General features: G+C 46.1%; 2 protein-coding genes across 3 annotated transcripts in view; one reads left to right on the forward strand and one right to left on the reverse strand.

Annotated features, from left to right (window-relative positions):
* LOC125745692 (sarcoplasmic/endoplasmic reticulum calcium ATPase 2-like) overlaps nt 1-2,641 on the reverse strand; it is a 29,338-nt gene extending 26,697 nt beyond the window's left edge. For both annotated transcript variants that reach the window (XR_007398731.1, XM_049018770.1), the window contains exons 1-3: nt 1,958-2,641; nt 964-981; nt 792-874 (exon numbers count right to left, since the gene is read on the reverse strand). Coding sequence is in view for 1 of the 2 variants with exons in the window: in XM_049018770.1 (XP_048874727.1) it covers nt 792-874; nt 964-981; nt 1,958-2,075 (219 nt within the window). In the remaining variant the exon portion in view is untranslated. The remainder of the gene's footprint in view (nt 1-791; nt 875-963; nt 982-1,957) is intronic.
* A 14,636-nt stretch (nt 2,642-17,277) lies between these two features.
* The window catches only part of LOC125746658 (breakpoint cluster region protein-like), a 64,285-nt gene continuing 54,572 nt past the window's right edge, over nt 17,278-26,990 (forward strand). The window contains 2 exon segments of the mRNA XM_049020917.1: nt 17,278-18,165; nt 18,310-19,811. Coding sequence (XP_048876874.1) covers nt 18,335-19,811 — 1,477 coding nt within the window. The 5' untranslated portion in view covers nt 17,278-18,165; nt 18,310-18,334.

Raw genomic sequence — 26,990 nt, forward strand, 5'->3', positions numbered from 1 at the left:
CCATTAGAGCTACCAGATTTTTCTTGGAACGACCACAGAGCTAAAAAGCCGACGACAGCAGCCCTCACACAGCAGCTGATGACCCGTCAAGCAGACCGATAAATGTTTCAAATGCATGCAAAGGCAGATGACAGCCGGTATTTCAATCACAGCTGTCACCGCCATTCCGAGAGGCCGCCTGGCATTGACCCCCAATGGCCCCCGACACACTCAAACGTAACTCAAGACGGTTCAACAGCATGTATGACAACATTTCTCTAGCCGAGTTAATCCAACCCCAGCTTCATCCGCAACCCAAGTGAAAATTATTGCCTTGTTTCCTCCTACCCTGGACCAGTACATGTCAGTCTGGTCCATTTTCTCTGGGGAAATAGAGGCTACACAGCTTATTTTCATTAATTCCCACATTAAGGTGTGATTATGTAATGAAACACAAACTGGCTAACAAGTGAAACCTAGACTGGAATAATACTACAGGTTTTTGCCTCCAAGAGTAAATAATCTCAAAATGCTTGCAATGTGATATTTATAAAAACTGAAAAATCCTGCACAATATGCTAAAAGGAAAACTATCAACCACCCTTTGTCACTGTTAGCAAAACATATATAAAATCTAAAAAGAACAAAAGTCTGCACAGAATGTCCAATATGTGGTGCCCTGTGCATCAGCTACTCAGGTTAATGCATTATTCGTGTTTGTACTATAGGAAAGGATTCAGCCGGGGCAACTTCAGGTCATTTATAAAAGTAGAAAACAGGCGGATGTCATTCAGACCAGGGATCATACTTACGAAAGATATACAGGCTGCCAGGAGTAAAATACGGACTAACAAATCTTCAAACTGTTCAATGACGAGTTCCCATAAAGATTTCCCTGTAAAAGGAGCAGACCGGCAGAACTGTCAGACTGGGGGGGGGGTGCATTTAAGATATACATTAATTAGCGTCAAATTTATCGCTTACCCTCCTCGGCTGGCAGCTCTGCGGGCCAGAAGATCCAAAGAACATGCCAGAAAGAAAAGACACAGGCGGAAAAGTTAGAGCAATCAACGGGCTGGGTATATTTAACAGGTTGCCATCGGCAGAAGGGTGTCGTTGTAGAAATTAGGTAATGTGCACGCGACCGTTAATGGAATGCAAAACTTTTTATAATTTTTTTAAGCTACTTGTTGTACTTTCCCGACCTTAAGGCGAGCTGTGGCATGCCGGTGTGCTTTCGCGATACGTGGCAAAATGACTAAAGAGCAACAACACGTTATCCCGGTCGGATTAAAACCTTTTACTGAAGATGCGAGTGTCTTGTGCGCAACTGGGGAAAAGTGGGGTGCGTTGCAAAAGTGTCAGACTAGCGCCGCATTGCTCGGGCGACGTTGATCAATGTCACCCTGAGCGGCTTCGGGTGATAAGGCTAGGGAGGATGATCAGAACCTGCTGTGTTTCGCAGACACAAGGTGGGCCGCAACCCCTCCTCCGCCACGATACTAACCACATCGGTAGAAAAAAAAAAACAGATTAGCTACCTAAAACCACCGCCGTGTGTCCGGCATCCAACACCACTTACAGATACTACAGAGCACACCTGACGTTTGCCGGGAGTGGTAACCAGGACGCCAGCGTCAGCTCATCGTAGCACCATAATAGTGTGAAACCCGAGAGGCCTATGCCGGCTTCCACAACCATGAAACGGGTTTGCGCGGACCAAAAAAAAAAAAAAAAAAAACCAGATCTAACCCCCACTTGCAGACGAAGACCTACAAATAACCCGATTACATTTATTTCAAGATTTGTGTGCCCAGACACGGCAAAAGGCGATCCCCCAGACCCACGAGGTTGCAACATAATGACGTAAGCACTTTTTCTCCACTCTCCGGCATGCCGGCAGGTACCGTACACCCGTGCCTTCCAAAAACAACGAAAATAACCCACACTCTGATATTCATGGAAAGACTTCTCTCACCATTGGGCCCCCATTTTTCCTTTTGCCTCTTGACCTGCTCCGAGGCCAGACCCGTGCTCTCGTTGACGCTGAAATAGCTGTAAACCTCCTCCACTGTCTTTGTGTGTGCGTTCTCCATGGCGGACCGTCTTCACCGGGTACAGTTTCACTTTATGTCAGGCTCCCCCAACTCCTGCAATTTCAACTGGCGATTTTTTCAGGTTTTAAATCCTCCCCGATACGATGTTTTTTAAATAAGAAACAAATGCTTAAAAAACACTCCAGACAGAAGGTGGCTGGCACGCTAGTGAAGAGAGAATCGTGGAGAATGAAGGTCCCGCCTCGATCTGTAGCCGGCTCTATTAAGGATTACGCGGAAATTAAATTATGTTTAAATGGCATACTTGTCACCAGCGAACCAGAGTGGGTTCAGAAAGGCCGCTTTTCCTACTTAAGAATCTGTCGCCCCCCACCACTCAGGTGAATTTTCAGCGCCGCTTGTGAGAGAACCGCCGTCAGTGCCGCTGGCTGCGTTGCGTTGCGCTGCGGTTACGGTGGAACGGACGTGCGTCCTTCGCGTGCTCCTCCACGAGCGGCTCCCAGCTTCAGCGCCAATCGGCTTTCAGGGCCGCCCGGCCGGCCCCGCTTCTCGCGCAGCGGCTGCTGCTCGCATGTGGAGTGCGCTCATTGGCTGGAGCCAGCCCGGATATCTCCCCATTCCCTTCCTCTCTTTGGTCCTTTTGAAAAGACTGGGATCAGCTGATCGTCTTCGTTTCCCCTGTTTTTTATAAGAAACATTCATTGGTTTATGAAAGTGTTACTTGCATCATCATCATCATCATCATCATCATCATCATCATCATCATCATCATCATTCATAATAATAATAATGGTCCATAGCACTATGTGCTTTGGACCCTTAAAGAAGAAGAAGAAATCTAATACGCAGGAGTGCATCTAAGCCACAACTTGTTAAATTTGTCAAAAACAAGAGGCCGGGTCATGTGAACTATTTTCGATCTTTTTTTTTAAGTGTTCAGGGTCATCTAGAACCGGCGAGTCGGCGATGCAAAGTGTTGGGATCCGTATGTAGGTATTATTTTGTGGAAGATTTTTTTTAATTGTCGTCGCATCTGTTGGGGATACAGTAGCTGTTATGGAAATTAGGCAGTAATCGAATCCCTTGGAAACAAACAGCTTATACCCATGATTTATACCGTATTCATTAAATTAAGTAAAACGTAAATAATTCGCGCTGTCGCCTTCAATGCAAATAGTAACGCGTGCAGGATGAATACATTTTTTTTTATTGTGATTCGGTCAACACACTAAGCTGTCAGTGTTTCTTTTATGTTTTGGATCAAGTGAAAACCGCGTTCTTGACCAGTTCTTTTGAGGAGGGACGTATCGAGCCAAGGAAGGGGTGGGGGGCAGCCAACACGTCATCCAATCGCAGGCAAGTGATTTGTGAAGTGTAAGTGGTTGGTATAGGCTTGTGCTGCAACTTCAGTGATAGCCAAAAGATACAGACCCATGTAAAACAACTTTGTGTAATCGTGATGTGTAACGTAACCAAAAGATATAAGCAACGAAGTGACGATATTGCAAGTTAATATCTAAACTTTTTTTCCCGTTCCTGGAACACTGAGGTCTGCCAGAAATTATGCAGACTAGATTTATATCTAAACACATACGACGAAATACTGGGGCTTCTGTATTAATTACTAAGAGAAGCTTTAAATAGGAATTTATAGTTTAATCAATGCGTGATCAATGGATGCGATATGCATTAGTATCCTATAGATAATATACCAATGACATACAACTGAATGCAGGGTCAGACGGTTCCTGGAGCAACTGTGGGTTTGGGGCCTTGCTTTGCTTGTTAAAGTACATTTACTTATTTAGTAGAAGCTGCAACCTTCTGATCACTAGCGCAGCATCCTAACCTGTTACTGTATAAACCACAGTAACACCTGACACAACTAATACATAATTAATGTGATTCTTCTTCAGCTGGTAATTTCTGGTAATGTCCAGTGATTCAAATGACCCGGATCTGTTTTTTTTTTTTTTTTAACACCACAACAGCAAATGATCAAAACCCATTTCGAACAGAAAAGTACTTAATGAGGGAACAAAATACAGGGAAGCAAAGACTAAGAACAGGATAGATAAAATAAAACCAAAATAAAAATGATGCATATTGTACATCTAGAAAAGAAAATAACCAGCCAAATAAGAACATAAGAAATTTACAAACGAGAGGAGGCCATTCGGCCCATCAAGCTCATTTGGGGTGATATACTCACTGACGAGCAAAATCCGATAATGTGAATGGTGTGCTTAGAAACTGCTGAAATAGGGACATTGGAATGAGTCAGAATTGCATGCATGCAAAAAGGTGCATTCATCTCAAAAACATAACTAAACACAAGCGGACATTGGCAACAAAATGATGTTTACAGAAAGGAAGATTTAGATGGACTAAGCAAGAGGTGATTATGAATCTGTCGTTTGTCAAGAACACATACTGTGTTCCCTGCCAGATGGCTATTGTTACTCTTATTTTTACAAGTTATGGCATATTTATTCTTATTAAAGATTTATGTAGGAATTTTGTAGGTTGATAAGTGAGTTCAGCCCATTCCATGCAACGGGTTTCATCTAAACACTAACTTGAAAGATGACAAACATCTCAGCGCTGTACTCCATTTAACAGTCAAGCGCCCTCTAGTGTCTAGTATAAATATTCTTCACAACAGTTTGCCACTGGCCAGGTTCCAGCTTAAATGCGACCCTGTACTGGAAAAGGAAGATGGATATTGAAATAGTCAGCTAATGTTAGGTAATTCTCACATTCACATTATGCATCTGAGGGAAATGCATACATTTTACTCTTATTTCCTTGCTTAGCTCTACATAAGTAAATTGGTACCTGTCTGACCTTGCTTTCTCGAAAATTTCTGTTACTTCGAGTAAAAGAGGCCACTACACAAGACAAAATGTGTACATGTTACTGGGCTTTCATGGGAAGCTCAGCCTAGCTGCACTTACACCTAGTTGACTCCTTGACAGCTGTATATCCTAACGGACCATTTGTCGCATGCGTGCGTCATTTTGGGTAAAAGCGCTTGATAAATCGATGAATATGAATGTATGAGTAGTGATGCTGTGTCACACCAACGTCTGCTGTGCTTCTCTAATAAGTGGGAGGAGGTGGAGTTTGCACATTCTCCTGGTGCCGTGGTACCGTGCCCAGTCCCATAAGAACGTGTCCGCAGTGGTTTGGATGTTTCAGGTGGCTCCTTTCTGGGCATCTCCAGGGGCAGATCTGAGGAGTAGCCATGGCCACCGCAGGCAAATGCCTGGTCACCCCTGTTGCCACCCCAACTCAAAATAATAAAAACAAAACATGGATCATTTTTTTAAGCTGAACCATAGAAGAGATGTGGGGGGGGGGGGCGTGCCCATCCTGATAAATATATGGGCGCCACAATCTAGACTTTCTGTTGATGCCAACCGGCACTTGGGCTCAGAGTCTGGAAAGACGAGTCATGGATCTAACTCCTGATAGCTTCGACGCCACAGTGAGTGTGAGTTATTGCGCTTTCACAAGCGTAAATCGTCAATCGAATCCACACCGATTAATCTCCAAGAGCTTCACACACTATTGAGTCTCTGTCCCTGTTTCTATTTCTTTGATTTCTGCGGAAAAAAAAGTAGAAAAACAAATTGCAATACATCAGCCCTTCCTGTTATTCTTCCGCTCCCCAGGTCATGCTGTGTTTGGAAAACGGTGAACTTTTTCAGATCTACAATGAAGATGCCGCTTGTCCTCATCTCTGTTGCAGGAACATTCAAAGTGACAGGGTCTGGTGGTGCACAAAATGCAGCTCGACCTCAATAGACACGTGGGATAGAAATGAAGGCCAACTCCACAGATTATTGATTCTTGAAAAAAAAAATGAGTTAGTGTAAAGCTAGGTATTCACCAAGCCGATGGCAAAACACTAGCGTCCGCGAGGGCCAAAACTCCCGTTGGCTGCCTCTATTGTGAAAATTTGCACTGGAACGCACTGGCACCACTAGAGGTGACGGTTGCCATACAGCTCAATCAGGGAGTTCAATTCCGACGCCAATTCAACATGTTATATCAGCCAAGACAGTGTCGACGGTGACCAACCGTGTCCGATCGCACCACACACACTGGCATGATGGGAAGTCACAGATTCTCACTGATGCCCCGACGGCCGTGAAATTGACTTGTTCCAGGGTTAGAGGCTTCACGTCAGAACTGCACCTGTCAAAAACCCGATGATGCGTACACTTATGTGTGATGTGTGTAAGCTAGGTGGAGGTGTAGATGTCCTGAGGTAGGTAAACATGTCTAAACGTGTCCAGATCCTGATGACATCACCTGACAGTGCTGGGGAAGTAACTCACAAAAGTAACCCATTAAAGACAGAGGTGGAAAGATCAGATCCAAAAAAGTACAAATCCAGACCAAGGTTTTGTTTCAACCAACCAGTTGCATATAAAGAGTCACAGTCACAGAGACTCAACTGGTTGGTTGAAACAAAACCTTGGTCTGGATTTGTACTTTCTGGACCTGAACTTTCCACCTCTGTCATGTATTACTTTTGTGAGTGGCTCCCCCAGCACTGTCACCTGAATACTCCACAGCTTTACACAATAACTGAATATACGTGCCGCCTGGACAAAGTGCTGTTTGGGATCTCCTCAGCAGCGTATCGGTAACAACGAGGCGGCTCCTACGATGCGAATAAGGACGTTGCCTCTTCATCTGACTCTGGAGGTAGCTTAGAGGCCTCACTTCCTCTACTGTGTACTGGGCTGTGGGTCGCATCAGAAGAACAGCAGTGTTACCAAATGTGTTATGACACTCAATACTGACAGTATAGTTGGTCCTTCTAGGGTTGAAGCAATAATGGCAGATGCAGGATCCTATCTCCTACAGGGTCTAAAAAAAGAGGAGAGGGACTTTCCCCAGTCACTCAAGGTTGCGCCGTATAAACAGATTTCTTACCCACGGCTCAGAATGTGGCTCCTTCCTTCTATAATGGAGTTGACACTTTTTTATTACATTTTTATGATTTCACTGAACTTCTTTAAAAAAAACAAAACAAGTAGAAAAAATGTGTGAACAAGGAGCACAGTCCACGGGGAATATTTCCTCATTATGATATTGTCCCTGTTGCTGTTCATGGGGGGCTGATGTTGTGGAGAGGGTGGGGTTGCACAAGGCTCTCCAGCATTGACGATCCATGAATCACCACTCTCAAGGGGCTGCGGTGACCCAAAATGCGAGGAGAGAACCCTAGCAGTAAAGTGGCAGCATAATGCTAATGCTTTGCCTCATGATGCTCCCTTTACCTCAGTGTTTCCCAGTCCGGTCCTCGGGGATCCACAGACAGTCCACATTTTTGCTCCCTCCCAGGGGGAGCAAAAACGTGGACTGTCTGTGGGTCCCTGAGGATCGGATTGAGAAACAGCTTTTTACCTCATTATATTCAAACTGCTTAATATGCTTATGAAAGGGGGAGATGGCTCCACCAGCAGGACTGCCAGCTCCATCCTACTGGGACGTGAATCCTGCTCCCAGCTCTGGCTCTACATTACGTGGAGTTTAAGTGTCATCCCTATGAGTGCTCCTGCACTTAAGCTAACCACTGTCTCTAAATCAGGGATTGTCAACCCATGAGTTGCAGTCCAAATTTGGGTGACGGCAGGATCACACTGCAAGAATTAAAAACTTATTTCGCTTATTTTTGCTTCCATCTCACGAGCGCGTGAAACGTTATTCAGATCAGTGATTCAACCCACGGTGGGTCGCTGCAAGTTCTGAAAGGGTTGTGAGGTAGAGTTGGAAATGTAGGCATTTTAAAACCAGCAAGCTCCTATGCTGATCCACGATCAGATTTCTCAGCCCCAATCCTAGACTTAAGCTATATAAACAGGTCTTGGGTCTGCAAATGCTTAGCGCAAAACTAGTGAACACTCAACCAATCCAAGAAGCCAGACCACAGATGCTTAATTTAAAATTCACTGGCACAGCCAATCAGATCTGTACAATAGGCATCGATTGGCGTAAATTGCAGAGTGCACTGTACACTTGATCACAGCGTTAATTGAAACCTATACTTGATATGGGGTCGCGACTGAGCTGGCATGGAAAAAATTGGTTTGCAGTACAAAAAAGTATGAGAACCACTGATTTAAATTACTCAAAGTGTGCATGTACACTGTGATGTACTGACATCCCAGCCTGAGTGTTTCCATGCCCTGTGCTTCCTGGGATAAGCTCCAGGCTCATGACAACCCAGTCCTTGATAATGATTATTGAAAATCGATGGATGAAAGCACAGGCAAATTGGATTGGTACGCTCTTCAGTGGAACAATATGGTAGCTTATTTTGAACATCCATAACTACATACAGAACTGTGCAAAAGTCAAAAGAAATGTTTAAAGCCATTTATCTGGGTAGTAAACGCACATTTGCTCAGAACAAAAAACACGCGATTTAACATCAGAACGTATGCAAATTACAAGTAACAATGAAAATGAGTAAAAATGTCTTCCGTTCTCAAAAAGGTTTCTGATACCTAGTTAGATGGCTAGAAGATCACTGGTTTGGTTCCCAAACCTCTCCTCAGGGCACCCCAGCCATTCTGTGCATTTGTTGCATTTCACCCTCAGTTCGCTTAATTAATTAACTTAATTAGTTTTAAAAAGTCAATGAGATATTGAGATACGAGGCGTGTTAGTGGTCGGGTCAAAAATACATGGGTGAACTGGATGGGTGCCGCAAATGCTAGGGGTGATTTTAGCTGAGGGTTTGAAACGGCTAAGCTAACACACTATGACAGGCATAATATCATAGCTTTACACCAATATGAAGACCATTTCAACACCATTTTCTACACTTGGCCAAGACCTTTGCGCAGTACTGTATCTATTGGAGGTTCATGATGGAGGTGGAGTCTCTTGCTAGAAGCACAGGGCACAAGGCAAAATGCAGTGTGGAGGGGATGCCAGTCCGTCGCAGAGTAAAAAAAAAAGAACTACATCAACCAGGGGATCTTAACCTGGCCTCCATGCGCAGAGGTCAGAGGTCAGAATGCGATGAAAATTTCCATCTATTTTCATTAACCTCTAACTGAAATTTCGGAGGGAACAGGCCACAGTCTTCACAGGACAGCTAAAGGGGTCTATTGGTATAAAAACGATTAAGTCCTGATATAAAATCTGAGGCAAAGGAAACAAAGGGAACTAAATTTCATGATAACGATAAGATCCACTCAGCGTAGCGCTGCCAAATCATGGTTGCCATGGGGATGCCTTAGCTTTCATCCCCCTGGCCTACAAGCTTAATTCCGAGGGGGGAAATAACACATGGAGGATAAGCTTGAGCGTTCGCAGAAATGAGCATCAATCACGTCAATCATTAGCATCAGAAAAGCGCGCGATTGTGCACGTTAAATTAAACGTGCATCAATGTGTGTCACTCAGTCGTCTGACGTTGTTTCCAGATCCTCTTCCTCCTGAACATAATGGACTGCTGCTTCTTTGTGAGGGTATTTTGTTTCATTTGCTGTAGATCCATGCTCCTTATATAGTCTCTGAACTGATCTGGGATCAGAAAGGGGATTCACATGTGACCTTACGGTCTTTGTCCCCCATAATGGAAAATAAAATCTCCTTCTCACTCTGACTGCTGTCTCTCGCACAGGACCGCGAAGGAGCCTCATCACACGCTGTTATTCCTGGTGATGCCGCCGCCTTAAACTGAGTCATTTCTAAATTAAAATACGAACATTTTTTTTTTCCCAAACACACGTCCTCTGGACCCAGCAGTGTTTTAAATTAGCATTAAATCATGCTGCGGTGTCAGAAGCTACCTTATTAACTGAGATCTGGGAACCTGATAGATACGTGATTGGTTTTTAAACAGGATTTACATCATGACGAGCGGCGCGGGACGCGTCATTTATATAAGTGCAAAGAAAAATGCCCCTGAAGCAGATCCCCACGTACCACAGTTATATTTAGGTACCATAAGCGGTATGATTTGTTTGTTATTTGGAGAGCAGAGAAGCTTTGCCTTTATCTGAACTGCCCTTTCGTTTAATTAGAACACGTTGAGCCTCACCTATAGCCTACATGTAAATCTAAAGCTTACCTGATGACAGAGATGCATTCTGAGAATTGCATCTTTAGGCAGTTTCGTCGTGTCTGAGAACATCGTAGAGTGTATTTAAACAAACCTAGACTGTATAGCCTACTACATTACTAGTCTATATGATGTAGCCTAAATCAGTGTTTCTCAACCCGGTCATAGGGCACTCCTGACGGTCCACCTGTTCGCTCCCCCCCAGCTTGCTTCCGCAAAAAAAGATCCCTGAAGACTGGATTGAGAAACACTGGTCAAAATAATGATTAAAAAGTACAGTACGATAAATACACAGACCAGTAACACAGCCTAGTTGTTTGTTATCATCATCAAGTACTATGTGCCGTCATGGGTGTAGGAACTATAAGGGACGTGGTGAGCACCCAGAATAGGCTGTTTGTACAGCAGCTGGCTCAACCGTGACAATGAAACTCGCAGAGCAGCAAGGGGCAGCCTGGCGACAAAAATCAGCCGGGCAGCTCCAGTTTGATATTCTACTGCTGACCGGGGGCCCGTCCACGCCTGCCGAGTGGGTTTTGTGTGTGTCAGCAGATCGATCGTTCTATTTCCCTAGTGTCTAGGGTCCTCTGCCCCGCCCCCCCCCCCTGGTAGTAGTCTAGTTCATTTCCTGCTCCATATAATAAACATTTAAATGGCCCGATAAAAATAGGTATTTTAACATTAAAGTCGATTCTCTAAATGAAAACATTCAGATCAAAAGAATGGATATTTGAGTGCTTATACTGTGCAAACACACAGTCCCAGCACCCCGTTACCTCTCCAAGCTAATCAGATTCAATGAGGGAAATATAACCAGGCCTTTCTCAGAAACTGCATCAGTCCATCCATTCATAAATGAATAAGCAAGAATATTTACTTGTAGTGATAAGCCATTTAAATCTTCGTTTACGTTTGGCCTCCATTTTGAAAAATTCAGGTACAATATAACAATGTGATTGGTACAGTACCAACATAAAATAATACCACTACCAATAGTCTGTCAGAAAAGTTGGTGATGCTGCCTTAAATTGTACCAATAAATGCCAACAAATCTCTTGCATTTGTTTGATATCAATATAAATTCCTCACAAATGCACTAAACCGCCTATGAGTGAGAGCAGCAGCAAGTACAAGAATGATTATAGGAGACTGGCCAGCACATGGAGGTGCAAAGGCGGCAGCAGTAAACTTTACACTGAATTTTTTTGTTAACATGTATTACATAATCGCGAAATGGAAATATCACTAAAATTACAGACCCAGTCAAGTTTTGTTTCCTATGACAGACTTTCTGTGACACACAAAGTGTAACTTATCGCTTTAACTCAGGAGATTATTGCAGTTCTTTGAAAGTGACAATTGCAATGTGCATAACATGCGACGTTGATATTATCATGCAGGTCTAGGACGTGGTATGGTAGCGCAGGGGATAGCACTGCTGCCACACACCGTCGCTTTGTGTCTGTGAAATTTCTGGTTCTCCTCATGCCATGTGTGTGTGGGTTTATACCATCTCCTCCAGTTTCCTCCCACAGTCAGAAAACCTGCAACTTAAGTAAACTTTTACTTAAGTAAAGTGGAGACCTTATGTGTGACTAAGTGTAATGCCCTGTCCAGGGATGGTTCCTGACTTGGGCCAATTGCTATATATTATATTAATTATAATTTAAATCAGTAGATTATGTAAATATTAATACAAATGACAGTAACAGCCTTGTTTATTTTATATATATGAACGTTAACGCTACTGTTCACAAAAAGTGGTTAATAATGTGGATGAATAAGTGTCAATTGTGTCATTACATTTTTACGCATCACATATCCTGACAAAACAAACCGGTGCTATCTCAGTGAATGATCCCAAGGGAAATGGTAAGCTTATGGGCTTATACACAGTGCCGTATCGGCTAAAAGTATGTGCGATGCGTAATACATGACGCCTAACCTCAGGCTAATAATAGGAGATGAGTGACGGTCTTAATATCTCATAAGTCGCTGTTTCTCATAGGCTGCGTAGCGGAATGCAACCTTACGACCTCCTTCGGTGTAAATAAGCATTACTCTCAAAATAACTGAAATCCAAAGCATCTTTTACCCCCACCCAGTTTTTTACAAAATTATAAGCATCCTGAAAACCTCCTTCCTGACCCCCACACTGAAATTTAAAGTTATCCATCACTGGGTTTGCCCCCTCCCAACTTCAGACAGGCAGAAACCGAATTACAGGAGCTCGTGAATAGCAAAGATAGTTCTGAACTATCTGAATTATTAAAATATTAGCTGTGCAACAAAGCTTATTTTTTAACACACCATAAAATGCAGGCAGTAATGAGGTTAACCTGCAATTCTTTTGTAGAAAAGATTTATGTATAGATTTAAGTCTTCATTGCGTCAGATACACACCGAAGATCTGGAATCCCACAGTCTCCTAGACCTTTGGTAAATTCCTTAACCTGTCCTAGGTAATGATGACTATGACCATAGTAGCTACATCTATGCTGTAGCTTAGGTCAAAGCTTATAACACTTATATTTATAAATGATTCCTTCTCAACATATGTAGCATAATTAAAGGAATGAGTTGTGATCATTGTCAAAAATATTTGTTTTATCCCTTTTCAAATTAAAAAATAAAATCTCTTTGTCTGGTGCCCTCCTGTTTTCCTTGCTTTTGAATAATGTGCTTGTTTTAGTTTTGCACTGAAAGAATTTCCCGGACTTCAACCCCTTCCCATATTGGGTCTAAATCTGGCAGAGCCCACAAGCCTGTGAGTCACTTCTTTCCCTTTTTTTAAAAACCGCAAGTATGATATTTTGACAAGTAGGAATCCTTCACCTGGTTCTTCCCAGGGCCTTTCAAAGAAAATCAGAAAACATCTAAGCGGCTGTGAATGCCCGCCGTTCTGGAGTGACGTGGGCAAATGCCAACTCCGCACAATCGTAACAGGATGCAAAACAACCCAGGCGCAACGTGCACGGCGTGTTGAGTCTCTAAGTCCAGGCCAACAGCTTTCCAAGCGGAAAACACGTCGGACGGACGGCGGCAGTGAAAGCCGGAGATGCCAGAGCCGCCTGAAACCGGCGAGATCGGCGGCCTGTACTTTTCTCGGCAGCCTGTTATCAAAGACCACACATCCTGGGTTAATTTGCACAAAAATACATCTGTTTTCCTTTTATATGAGGATTTAATAAACTACAGACACGGTGTCATTTTATTTATGTCGATGTCACAATTTTCGTTGATGTTGTTGTCAAGCTGCATCGGGGCAGCAATGCTGGGAACTGCAGTTTAAAAAAACAAATGGATTAATTCTAACTGGCTGCACCAGAATGTACCGGATTGTAGCATCTTCGATGAATTCAGTTATGAAATGGTCATGAAAAGGTTACTAAAATGTCTTTGGATTGATGTAAAACGCAGAATTATTTTCATTTATTAGCACAAACCATCAGTGATCTTTGCTGAATCCGGTTTCACACATTCTGTGCCCTATTTTCAGGGATGGATTATTTTCAAATGAATGGCTGAAAGCCAGAGTAAAACCATCTCCCTTGAAATCCAAGCCAGCAGCTCATACTACTCCACACCCTCTCACTTTGCAAAGCCCACAGATACTGATCCAGGGACAGTTAGACCAGCAACCCAGCCATTCAAAATTCTGTATTTATGTCACGGCCCATTTGCGAGTCCCGGTACAACCATGGCAGGAAGCCAGTAAGTCATGTCACCTGTCTGTAGATTCTCCTTAGTGGATTTGACTCACCTGCGATGGCAGAGACGTCAAACTCCCGTGACACGGCATTGAAGAAGCAGTGGGAAGACGGATGTAGCATTTAGCTTACTGAACATCTCTGCATCACCACATTATTCCACAGACCGAAGCCTGCCTTACATTTCCAGCATCCCCTTGTGGTTCTCAGCCCAGTGTGGCCTACAGTTAACTTTGCAATTGCTACCTGGTTGTCAGGCAGCTATAACGTTTGTTGGACCTCTTCCTCTGGTGCTCTTATGGAAACGTGTAAAAATATGCAACTATGAATCTATGAAATTTGATTATTTTACACATGCACCATTTGTGCATGCATGTTCTGCATGTGCACTTACACGTGTGTTTTATTCAGTCAGAGGTCTAAATACTGCCTCCTCTGCATGAGGGATCCTGCAGGTTGTGTGCCCTGAGCATCACAGAACCCCTTCCCCCCCTCATGGAATGACCCCCAAGCCCCCGGACACTTGATTGATAATATGCAGAAGGCCACTCTTATTTATACTGACCACCCTCACTGATTATCTGCTCATCTTGATCCTCTTTGCATATTGCTTTCACGCTTGTCATTTACACTGTGGCTTTATAAATATCCATGCATAATGAAGATTGTGTCTTCAATATGAATATGAATCTCTGTTCTGCACACATATTAATATTTCACCAGCAGCGAACTGAAACTGCCTCTACCCCAGACAGTGCAACGAACACAGTAGGATAACAAAATAGGATAACAAAATAAAAATGAACAAAATAAGTACCAAAAATATTGAGATATATAAAAAGTACATGTGCATGTACTCTGGACCTGCAATGGACAAGCGAGTATAGAAAAAGCAAGTATACGGATGGATGGATGGATGGATGGATGAAATGCATATAAAACATATGGATAAAATAAGTCAGAAGAAATCATTTAAAATGCGGATTTCCGCTATAGATTATTTTACTTGGTGGTGTTAATGATCCTACTGGACCGGAGATGTTGAGTTTCCTCAGCTGCCTCGGGTGATACAGTCGCTGCTGACCTTTCTGCACCAGGGTGGATGTGTGTGGGGTCCATGTCAGGTGTGCAGAGCTGTGTACCCCAAGGTACCTGCACCTACTGACCTTCTCCACTGGAGTCCTGTAAATCTCAAGTGGCCAAAAAAAATGTCAGTATTCCAGATTGAATCTATAATGAATCTATAATGTAACTTTAATCTATCCATCCATTTTCTGTCCCCGATGGTCCAGTGCAGAGTTGCAGGGGGCTGCAGCCTCTCCTGGAAGCTACAGGCACAAGGTAGGGGATTAGCCAGGACAGGACACCAGCCCATCAGACATGCCATCCACACCTCCGGGGTAATTTGGCAACTCCAATTCACCTTAGCATGTTTTTGGACTGTGGGGGGCACCCCATGAGGACACAGAGTCATGCAGCCAAGGCAGAGACTTAAACCCCAGTACTAGAGGCATAAGTGAACAGCGCTAATCGCTGTGCCAGTGTATCACTCCAACTGTAACCCGTAATATCCAAATACCAACTTTATAATGCAGCGTATTTAAAATTACAGTCGATTCTCTCCGCAGGCGGCTGCTTCGTTTTCCTTGCCTCTGACGACCCAGTGCTTACTTCCCCGTGCGGGTCTAATCCTTTTGGATGGACGCGGTCTCCACGTGCCACCTAGTGGACAGATAGTATAATTACAAGGCTGCCGTTCTCTGCGGGGGCAGGTGGGCTTCATCAATGTCTACATCAGACTTATCTGGCGTCGGGTTACTTGGTTTGGCAGGCACATCCTGACAGCCGAATGTCGGCAGGCTTCCACGCAATCCTCGAAATCTTTTCTTTGACTAGTGAAAGCCGAAGCTTGTCAAACGTGCTCCTTTCAGGGTGTAGATAGCGTTTGCGCTTTTTATGCAATCCCCATTTCCGCTATTCACTAGGCGGCCGCCAGGGACTGACAGCCCGCAGACTCCGCAGGCGTAATTGCCTCTAGTGATCACTGCTGCCGTTTAACCAATTTGTCTCATATTTTATCTAATGTCCCTCAAGTAAGGTAACTAAATGAGTCGATGGATTCTCACAACGTAGGAGTCCTTAGCTTCATTGTAAGAAAGAGGTCGTGTGTTGCCCCCATCAGCATAACTATGAAGGTTTATATCCCTATTTATTACAAATTAGAAAAAAACCCGTCTAATTTCCACTGGTACAAGGGAGTCAATTTTCTGAACACGAAAGCATGAGACCCGACCTTTAAGATCAATTGTCAAAAAAGGCCTAATATTCATTTACTGAGCTAAGATAAAAAAAAAATCAGGCTGTGGAACACAGTTGAACACTCAGTCCTTAAATCTGCACTGGTATTTCATATATTCAGTACTGTTTATTAAGGTATAATGATGACTAAATGATTAAAATCTTGACATGGTGCTGCAGTGATTCGCATCGTTGTCTTACACCACTTAGACTAAGGTTCGAATCTCCATCATGCCTCAGTGTGTAGGGCTTGCATGTTCTCCGTGTGCTACTGTGAGGTTTTCTCCGGATATTCCATTTTCCCCGTATGGATGGATTCTGGCACGATGCATTGCTTCAAACTCATACAACAAGAACACAGAAGGAATGCAAATCCTTAATATAAACCTGACGTAATTTTGTAGAACTGCATGACTTTAGAACTTCAAATTGTTTAGATTTACATCACATCATTACTTACATTCGTAAAGGTATATTCGTTGTGTGGTATTATTTTTTATTTTAAGGTGTCGCAGTGTATCTGATTCCTTACGCTTGGATTGAAGTCAAAGGGCGGCGCTGTTGTGTTACTTAACAGCGACAAAGCAGCGCGTTTTACCTGCCTAAACACTTAAACGCATTTTTAGGTTAACCTGCAATTATAGAAAACGACTTACCCTTTTTATAAAACTATCGTGATGAACAAAATATGTTGTTATGCATTTGTTAAGTGTGATGAATGGTATTTTGTCAATGTTACGTATTTGGGTTTTTAAAATACTGTTACATCAGTCCACGCGACCTTCAACAGCATAAGCAATTGGGAGAAGTGAAAATAGCACTTTGTTTAAGTTAAATTAGTTTTATATACTTTTTAGAAGTGGGTTAGCTTACATTTAGAGTAGGCTACTTGATTCTTGCGGATTGTTAAGGCCGTCACATTTTGCAATATTCAAAAGAAGGTTAAATAGGCTGTAGCTTAAATTATGCCTTTTAACTCGGAGACTGAATTGACAGACATTATACATCAAAGATAAGCATAATCTGCAGTCTGAAATCTAACGTGACAAAACTGACGCAGTATGCGGCGTCTTATAAAAAATAAAAACTGCCATCACTGTCAGGTCAAAATTGTCATTATGAAGGACTGTTTATAAGAACTGAGGGTATGACGGGAGATGTGAGCGATACCGGCACGGGAGATATGACACCTTTCTGCTTAGCTTTTTTTTTAAGGAGAGACAGAGAAATTGAGTGCGAGGTAGTTTTTATCCTGTCTCTTTAAGCGACACCAACCTGTGAAATCTCCGTCCATCATATGCGGTCTAGTCCCTCCCTTTCCTGCAGCGGCCGGCCGGAGTGGGGAGTGAATGGGGGAGAAGGGAGAGGGTCATCGGCGGGGAGACTGAGTGAAGCTGTGCTGCAAACGCCGCCTGACGTTTCGGGGTTCAAACATGGGATAACTGGCTGATCCCCCCCCGACACCAATCGGGGCAAAAAATGGGCATCACTTTGACAAATCTAAATTGACCATTAAGTCACTCTGCCCCCCTCCCCGTACCGCTACTTGCGGTTCTTTTCTTTTTTGGACGTTTGGTACAATAGAGGAGTCTGGAATCGCTGGAGATGTTATCTGTGCACGCTTGTCTCCTGATGAATGAGGACCCTGCGCATATGAAATAATCCGCCGCGGCTGTTTCAGGGGACGGTGCCCCGCGTTACTTTCGCAGCTGCATTTCCAGAGCATTCGTCGTGTGAGGCAGGTGTTCATTGTGGCTTTCCGGGCTTGCTCTTGTTTTGTTGTTGTTGTGCTGTTGTTGATATTGTAATTTCATTCGGTGATCCGCGGTAACGGTAAAGCGGAGAATGCGCGGTGTCTTTCAGTTGCATTTTTATGCGTCTTTCTATTGTTAACTGACAAATCGCTTGACTCTTGATGTTATTGGCACCGATTAATGGCCACTACAGACAGGGACTGAGATGAAAACATTAGTATGGACGCGCTGATTGCCTAAAAGACGATCCGTGGAATAGCTTGAGAACGGAGGTAGGCTGTTTGTTTTCCCTCTTCTGAATCTACGTTTTGCTTGTATTCGTTTATTTCTTACTTGAGGACGAATTAATTCGAAAAATATATTTCCCCAATTGTATAACTGGTTGTGATGTGAAATAATAATATTTGTTTTGTTAGAACAAGTACCATTGGACTATCAACAATGGTGGAGCCGGTGGGGTTTGTGGAGGCATGGAAGGCGCAGTTTCCCGAATCCGATCCCCCCAAGATGGAACTGAAATCCGTGGGGGGCATCGAGCTGGAGCTGGAGAAGTGCAAAGCGTCCATCCGACGGCTGGAGATGGAGGTGAACAAGGAGCGCTTCCGCATGATCTACCTGCAGACGCTGCTGGCCAAGGAGAGGAAGAGCTACGACCGGCAGCGATGGGGCTTTCGCGGGGCGTCCCATCCGAGTGACGGCGAGCGCCCCCCCGGCGCTGATCCCCAGCCGCCGCATCTTGCCCCTGGCCAGGAGCAAGGGCACGGGGACCGAAGCAGATTCCACCCTGTTGGGGAGGAGAGGCCAAGGCCCTGCCCCCCAGCTCCCCGCAGGTCCTCCTCTCATGGCGACAGTCTTGAACCCACATTGGCGGGAGACAGGCACCTCCCAGTGGTTGCTGCAGAGATGGACAGGTGTCGGTATTTCGGGGATGGTGAAATGGACAAACTATCTCCCTCCAAGAGGGGAGGGGTCTCCTCTCGCAGATCGGGGGCAGTGTCCTCCATGCCGTGCGACAAGGATCCTCCACCCGACCCTCCCATCAAAGAGAAGCCCGGCATGGGTTTAGGGGTGGCAGCCCTAAGGTCCAACTTTGAGCGGGCCAAGAGGGCCAACTGGCCTGCATTTGGGGATGGGAAGGGGGCTGCTGAGCGGGCTCTCTTCTCCAGTGTGGAGTACCACCAAGACCGGGGCTTGGCGAGAGCCAGTGACCGCGAAGTCCAGGATGCACTCAGTAGCCAGGCCGTGCAGATGGAGCGGCAGCGATCGCTGGCCAGGGCGGCGGTGGAGACCCGCAGAGCTGGGCACCGGGGCCGCTCTGCCGAGGGCCACTGTGGCGGTTACGAGGCCGAGGGGGAGGACGCCGAATCCGACACGCGGCATCCCAAAGAGGGGCTGGTCCATGCAAATGGGGGGAAGCCACACCAGCCGCCCTGGCAGCAGACTGAATTCCAGCCCTACCCCAGCGTCTATGTGAGTGAGGGCGATGGGCGGGGCGTGAGCCAAAGGGACCGGAGTGGGGACGAGGCTCCAACAACCTGGCCCCGGAGGTCCTATTCGCCGAGGAGCTTCGAGGACGTCGGCGGGGGCTACACGCCTGACTGCAGCTCCAATGAGAACCTGACATCCAGTGAGGAGGACTTCTCCTCGGGCCAGTCGAGCCACGTGTCGCCCAGCCCCACTGCCCACCGTCCCTTCCCAACGCGGGAGAAGAGCCGGTCGCCGTCCCAGAATTCCCAGCAGTCCTTGGACAGCAGCAGCCCCCCCACCCCTCAGTCTCAGAAGCGTCACAAGCACCACGTCCTGGTGTCAGAGGCGGCCGTCGTGGGCGTTCGGAAAACCGGGCAGATCTGGCCCAACGATAGTAACTGCACCCTGTCCAGCCGGACTTCACACGACAACAGTTTCCATGGAGACGTAGGTAAGCGCACGTCCTATTTTTATTGTTGTTTGGAGATTAATTTAGGCGGGGAGTAAGAGGTGCAGTGGCAAGAGCAGGGCCCTGAGGGGGAGGGGGGGGTCCTGTTATCAAGTGTCCGACATCGAGGGGCATCCAGCCTCACAGAAATCGAAAGCCCTTTTCAAGAACAGAAAGCTTTTCCGGGCCCAAGCGTCTCTGAATCACTTTTGGTCCTATAGCGAATTCTTATGTTTACTTTTTAAGTGATTGATTTATTATTGCATTTATTACGTTTAAACTGCAGGTTTGTTTCTGTCGCTCTACCAGGAAGAGCAGCTACCAAATGGAGTTAGACCTTAGACTCCTTGAGTGATAAATGGGTCAGTTCCCCTAAATGTTTTTTGATGCTGTTGTTTAACTGCAGCTGAGCTGCGGGATTGCTGGGGTCTTTCAGTAGTGTACAGTCTTTGTTTTCACTTTTTGATGGAACGTCTGCAAGGGCTGCATAAAGATGGAGGTTCAGGGTGGGTGGCAGGCAGGCAGTGGGTCTGTCCTTGTGTGACAACACAGATCAGTGTCGCAGATTCATCGGATGGGAGAGCAGTGGGGGGCTTTGTGTTGGTTGCGGGGGGGGGGCAGCTGGTCCGCTCCCTGAGGTTTCCAGACTGTTGTTGCTGAACATTGTTGCTCAAAGTCAGCTGCGGCTTTTCCTTGCATGCTCCCCCTGGTGGCCGTAGATATGCAGCGAGTTGAGGGCCGCGGTTAATTAATAAGTAGCCGCTTGCGGTCAGCGGTCTCCTGAAAGCAAAGCGAAAGCCCACAGGATCCTTTCCCAGAACTCCAGCCTTTTGCTAATGGGCTGTTGACGTGCAGGTGTCCTCAGCATCACGCATGTGGCTGAGCAAAGAGGCCGACTCGTCTGTCGAATGAATCAGAAACCTCCTCTTTGGCTACTCGGTAAACTTCTGTGGGTGCATTTCTTCTACAGGCAGCCTTTGTTTTTACTGTGCGGTCTCTGTGCTGGGGGGTCACCATTGAAGAGGTGCTTTTCAATATTTCACCATCCATCCATCCATCATATTTGTTGTGACGTGCTTAATTCATGACATGGCGATCAATTACTGGGAATAAAATTTCCCTTTCTCTAGCCTGCGGGTGAAGAGAAGGTCCCTCAATGCTCCATGAACTTTCCCATCACTGTGCTGGAAACTCAAATCCAGTCTGTCACTTCGAATAACTTCTTTCTGGAAGAGTTGGGTTGCCTGCCTATTAATGCTAATTGGGTGTTTAAATTGGCTAATTTGCCTGTTGTCTGGATTGCTTTGCCTTGAGAGTCTGTGTGATATGCAAGATCTTCTGGGTTGGAGCTGTGGTATTTTTAGGGGAGACTGGTAAAAGTGAGCGGAGATGTGTTCAGCGTGTCTGAGATGGTCCGGAATGATCCAGAACATTCCCAGGATCGCACCATCAGGTGTACCGGCAGAGGGTCGCGAGCTCCACCAGAATCACGGTAACCTCTCGTGGAGAAGGTTGGTGGAAATCATCTCCCTCTTTGGTCTTCATGAAGCCAAGCTGTTGCCCCTCCTGCTTTGTCAGGGTGGGGGCAGTATAGGCGGGCTTCGGTGGGCATCGAAGATGGTGGCGTAGGAGGTAGTACTATCGTTCGGCAGCTGGGGGGTTGCAGGTTCGAGCCTTGGTTCCTCCTGACCCCATCAAAGTGTCCTTGAGCAAGACACTGAACCCCAAATTGCTCCCGGTGAGCAGGATGGCGCCTTGCATAGCAGCCTCCGCCACCGGAGTATGAATGTGTGTATGTGAGGCATAAAATGTAAAGCGCTCTGAGTACTCGTAGGAGCAGAAAAGCGCTATATAAATGTAGTCCATCTACCATTTATCGAGTCAACTCAGCCTAACCACGCAAAGACGGTCTGCTTCTTATTATCTACTGTGGTTTCGAACGCCGAGGAGAATAGGCAGTCTCCTGTTGGGATGGTGTCAGGGACTGCAGCCATGTCACCACATGCGTACAGTTCGCACTCTAAAGCTTTCCACCAAGATCTGGGCCTGCTTGGAAAGGAATGGTAGCAGATGACTTGCACTTTATTAAGAGCTTCGTAGCAGGAAGAGAGGGTCTGCAAAGTCTCACCATAATGTGCCTTTGGCTTAGAGTTCGCTTAAAGGGTTTTCGGAAGCGAACGGATCTTCAGAAACCAGTAGGAGATGTTGTTCTCCGTGAATTCGTGTTTTACGTGTGCTGTAAGCATCTTCATACAGCTATTGATGAAAAAGTGCAGTATTTACTAGCTTTTTCACACCTGTGGGCTGTTAGCACTGCTGACAGTTCTGGGAATACTTCGTAGCATGAAGATTTGAATGACTTTGTGTAAACTTAACTGTAACTGCACTGTAATACCCCTGTCAGTCCTGTTCAGCAGTTGGGGTGACGCCTAACGTTCATCTTTTAAACCTGTCATTCGCTTCTGATATCAGAGTTTTGTTTCTTTTGTGTTAGTGGTGTATAAGACACACTTTGGCGGCCATAGAAATAGGATGTTTGTCAGCCTTCCTTCTGAGCCTGTTGCTTTGCTGGCTGGTTTGGATTTGCTCCTGGTTCTGCCGTAGTTCGGGGGGGGGGGCAGGGGGGCGATGGTTCTCTGATGTTTTCTCCTCTTCCCGTCACCCTTTGGCTTGGATGGTGCTAACCTGGCATATTATGTAGTCGTTTGGCAAGGCGTGGTATGGAAAGCCACCTGACCAATCCTGGAGGACGGCTGCTTTCTTCCGTGCGGCAGTTTCCACCCATGCACTGGTGGTCCGCCTCCTGGCTGGTTTCCACGGCAGCTGGTGTAGGTGTAAACAGGGCTGCTTGTACTCACTCGGTAATCACGCTGTGGCTTCCTGATGCCGGGGTTGGCAGTGGGGCCTCTTTGTTTGCGATCGTTGCTGCTCTACTGCTCTTATTTCTTTGCGTGACGGTAGGCACAGGGCAGCACCTCCGGACGGCCCGGCGAGTTTCTCGTGGCCCAAAGCCCCAGCAGTCGCTGTTAATTAAAATGTAAACATTTCTTTCAGACCCGCATATGGTTTCTCTGGTCATTCTTTCTCCTCTGAGTGCTTAATAAGCTTTGTAATGTTGGGTACAATAAGCAGCCAGTTTATTGTGGATGAATGCAAAAGGCCGTCGTGGTGGAGACGAGAGTCTGGTATGAGGAGGGAACCACGTGATGGGTGACGGTGTCCCAAGGATGGAGGCCTTTTTCCATGGCAACGGTACAGTCAAACTTAGAAAAGGACCATGTGGGGAATTATGGGGGAAAAGAAGTTTGGAAGTAGGGGAAAAAGAGGGTGGATGGCGGGAATGTTTGGGTGTGTGTTAAGGAGCAGATGGAGGAGAGAGGCTCTGCAGACCCTTAATGTCCAGGGTGATGGAGTTCATTGGCTTCTGTTGCTGTTTGTTCCAGTTGGACGGCTTGTTTTCCTGCCTACCTGAGGCGAACCCTAGAGGGTTGGTATGTGATGTTTGGGGTGGGGGAGTGCTCCCTGTTCCTCCGTAGCAGGTTGTGTGCCTGTTACCAGAGGGACGGGACGGGGGGGGGGGGGAGCCTGGTCTGTGTTTTCTGTTACCTGGGAATCAATTTCTTTTTGGATCGCTCGTGATTTATAAATTCGGCTGATGTTTTCAGGTAGGATATTTTTGTTTTTACGAAACAGCAGAAGTATAGTAACATAACTCATTTACCATGGAAAAAAAGCTAATTTCACTGGCTACTCCCATCACGGAGAGAGACACCATATCAGGTTCCAGGGTGGTGACGAGAGGGCGCGTCTGTCTTTTACTGCCTTGTGGTTGTGTTTGGGCCCAAAATGTGTAAACCGGGCGCTTTCCACTCCCAGCTGTGAGTCAGCACGGTTCTGCCAGCCCGTCTTTAGAGGCTCTTTCTGACCCTGGGTCCGGCACCCCTCCCTAATTAGCTACTGGTGAACACTTTGAAAGCCTATGTTTATATTTCCCACTGTATTTCCATGGAGCAATACCCACAACAGCTATTCATGCTTAAAGTTTAGTGTTTAGGTACTATCAAATGCATTTTTTCAGTATTTTAAATTGTTCTTGATGTTCCATATAGAAGGCATGTGAACTTGATTCATCTGAAAAATGCCCAGAAGCGGTTTTACAGACCCATTTACAACCCTCTTATTTGGGCCTCGAATGAAGCAGGCTGCTTTGGCTTTTTTTGGTGGGCTCATGAATATGTTGATGAGCTCTGCTCTGATTGGCTGGTTTACTGTGCGGCACTACAGTGGCTCACAGAGAATATCACTACAATCACGCAGCGCATAAAGACGTTTTAGTCAGGGAAGTACCACGTTTACGACCGCGGGCCCGTAAGGTTATACCGGAGCTGAAAAATTTGAGCTGACTAGCGACGTAACATTTCTGCAGCAATGCTGGAATAAACAAACCTACTGTGCTGTAACGGAATAGCACGTATAATTATGTAAAGCACATAATACTTGATAAAACAGTAACGTAGTTGCGAATTATGTATTTACTGTCCTGTATTTTATCGTTATTTAAGTGTACTCTTTCTATTTTGCCACGCATGGCCAATGCTAATACTTCAGCCGAGGTGTGCAATTAGCATAACTTTAACTTTGTTTTTAGCATTATAAGCGGAATGTGTAGAATTTGGACTAATGCTTTAAATTTTTTTTAACCTCTGCATCAATTAGATGTTAATTAGAAGTAGGCTGTGGGAAGTACGGAAGCCTCTAGTCAGTGTCGGTATCACAAACTCTGTAATGTTTGTTTGCTGCTCCCCTGCTAACCACGGATACTTGCCTTCTTAGCCTACTGGTAATAAATGTCCTTGCATCAATTTTTCTCCGCCAAGTGCACTTGGAGAAACTCGGCACGCTTGCCCCTCGAGAGAAGATTTAGGTCTCGGGTTGTGACATGACGGCCATGATGCGACTGGCTATTTAACGAAGGTGGGGGCAGAGGGATCACTTTGGTATGTGGCAGAGGTGCAGCGTTTGCTGGCGATGTGCTGGCGGGTGTGTCCGCAAAAAAACTAGATGCGACACACAAAAAACTGAGATATTTTGTAAAATATGCAACTAACCTTCCACGTGCTGCACGATTTAAATGAAAATCCCTGCGCTGCGTACTCGATAAATCTATAACGGGGTCCTGTGTCATCACGCCCAGAACGACTCCAAATAAGAACAGAATAAGGACATTAATCATGCACCGCTGTGCTGTGCGATACTGCTTTTCTTCCTATGTTTTCTCCAACACAGCGGTGAGGAAATCATACTCAGGCCTGGGACATCAAGCTCAGTGTGAGCGCAGACCAGCAAGGGCGGGGTGGGGGGGGGTGGTCCTGTTCAGACATGGTACGAGGCAACCAGGCCAAGTGTGATTACGCCCTTACTGAGCAGGCTTATGGGGCCGGTGTCTCTGAACTGCCTCAGAATGGGCATGTTGGTGCGTCCGTGCCAAGTGCGTCCCGGTGCCAGGTCAGGCGGTTCACTGTCCGCCTGCGCTTTGGCTCTCACCACGGGCACCTCCAGAACCTCGAGCGGCCAAACGGAAAAGCACTTTCCTTCCTCCTCACGTGTGTCCTCCTGTCCCCTCAGACGCCACGTGAGGGTCCCCGGGCAACACCCACCTGCTCCGTGTATTTAAGAAGTTTTCTCTGCTTCCTCATTCGCCGCATTTGTGACCGTGTCACTTCTCACGAAGGACAGCTGGAAGACCAGGGACTGTCCCATGCAGTGGGGCTGCGGGGTCTCACTGTAATTACCCTGCAGTTTCTGATCCTCTCACTGCTTTTGTTTTTCTTATGCTCATTATCGCTGTTCTTTTGTTCCTCCGTAAACCCGACAGAGACATGAGCACAAGCATGTTCAAACGAGACCAAGCTGTTTAACCGTCATTAAAATTCCCTGGAGTGAGGGGAAGGTCCTGCACTGGGTGGGCTGTGCGACCGCCTGTCCGGCAGAGCTGTTCGCGCCGTGCGTTTGTGGGCTGTCCTCGGTTCGCCTGCCCCTTCGCTCTAATCTGCAACGTCCTTAAGGACATTAACTGCACATAATCCACTTGAGAAAGATGAAATGTGGAGGGAAAAAATACAAACACGTGTCTCGGCAGTAACAGAGGAGTGCCTCTGCTTGGGCTGCCTGACAGGGGTAACGCTGGCCTACTGCTTCTGGATCCAGCGCAAGACGGTTTTCAGAGATTCAGATGGCGGAGAGGAGGTTTCTGATAGATTAATAGATGGTTCTATAATTAACTAGACGCCTTTTCTGCCGCCTTCTCCTCCTCCTCCTCCACCTCCTCCTCTTCTCGCCTAATAGGGGCTGGTGAGAAAACCGTCAGGCCTCCATACCGGTTTCGGATCTTGGTCCCTGGATTTTCAGTTTCACCGAACTCAACATGAGCGTCAATAAACGTAAATTCTCCTCCGGTGTTCTGAGATGCTTAAACCGATGCGACTTCTAGCGGAAGCCAAAGAAGGGATGAGTCTGCCGCTGTGACCGTTTCCTTTCTTTGGCTGCCCTGATTTCTGGAGAACTTTAGCCAAGAAGAAAAAAATTTGGCAGCCCCTTGAGCAAAGAGTGGAGATCTTGGGAAAAAACCAGGAAAGCGTTGCATTCGTATGGATCAATGGGTGTCTGCTTGCTGCTGGGGGCATTAGGTAGCATCAGAGAAGTGATGCGGGCTTCCCTGCCGCGCCTTGTTGCTACGCCGCTGTTTACGTAGCTGTTCCTGTGACGGCTGGCTAACGGCTAGCAGAGCTGCGTGTTCTCCGTGCCAATGCCTGTTACGTCACGTGCCGCCTTCATAAGCAGGCCCTAAATCCTACAGTCGTCCCAGTTTTGGACATATTCTCTACTCTGAGGCTGCTGGAGGTTCTTTAACACGCTTATCCAGGTCGGACAGGGCAGTTTTACGAAGCTCAATGGGAACGCTGTGTCCCGTCCAGCTTCTCTATTTTTACTTTCTCCATCAGGAAGCTGGTCCTTTGTTTTTGCGGGACAAAAAGGGATGGAAAGGCCAGGGAGGGATGACCAGACAGAGGGGAGCAGGGAGCAGTGACCAGGGATGTGACCAGTTATTCAGGGGACCTGCCCACTGATGCTGCAGAGAAGCCTGTGAGTTTACCTGCCATTCGGAATTGAACTTGAGCAGTG

Source organism: Brienomyrus brachyistius, chromosome 7 (genome assembly GCF_023856365.1).
Source record: "Brienomyrus brachyistius isolate T26 chromosome 7, BBRACH_0.4, whole genome shotgun sequence".
Classification (NCBI taxonomy): domain Eukaryota; kingdom Metazoa; phylum Chordata; class Actinopteri; order Osteoglossiformes; family Mormyridae; genus Brienomyrus; species Brienomyrus brachyistius.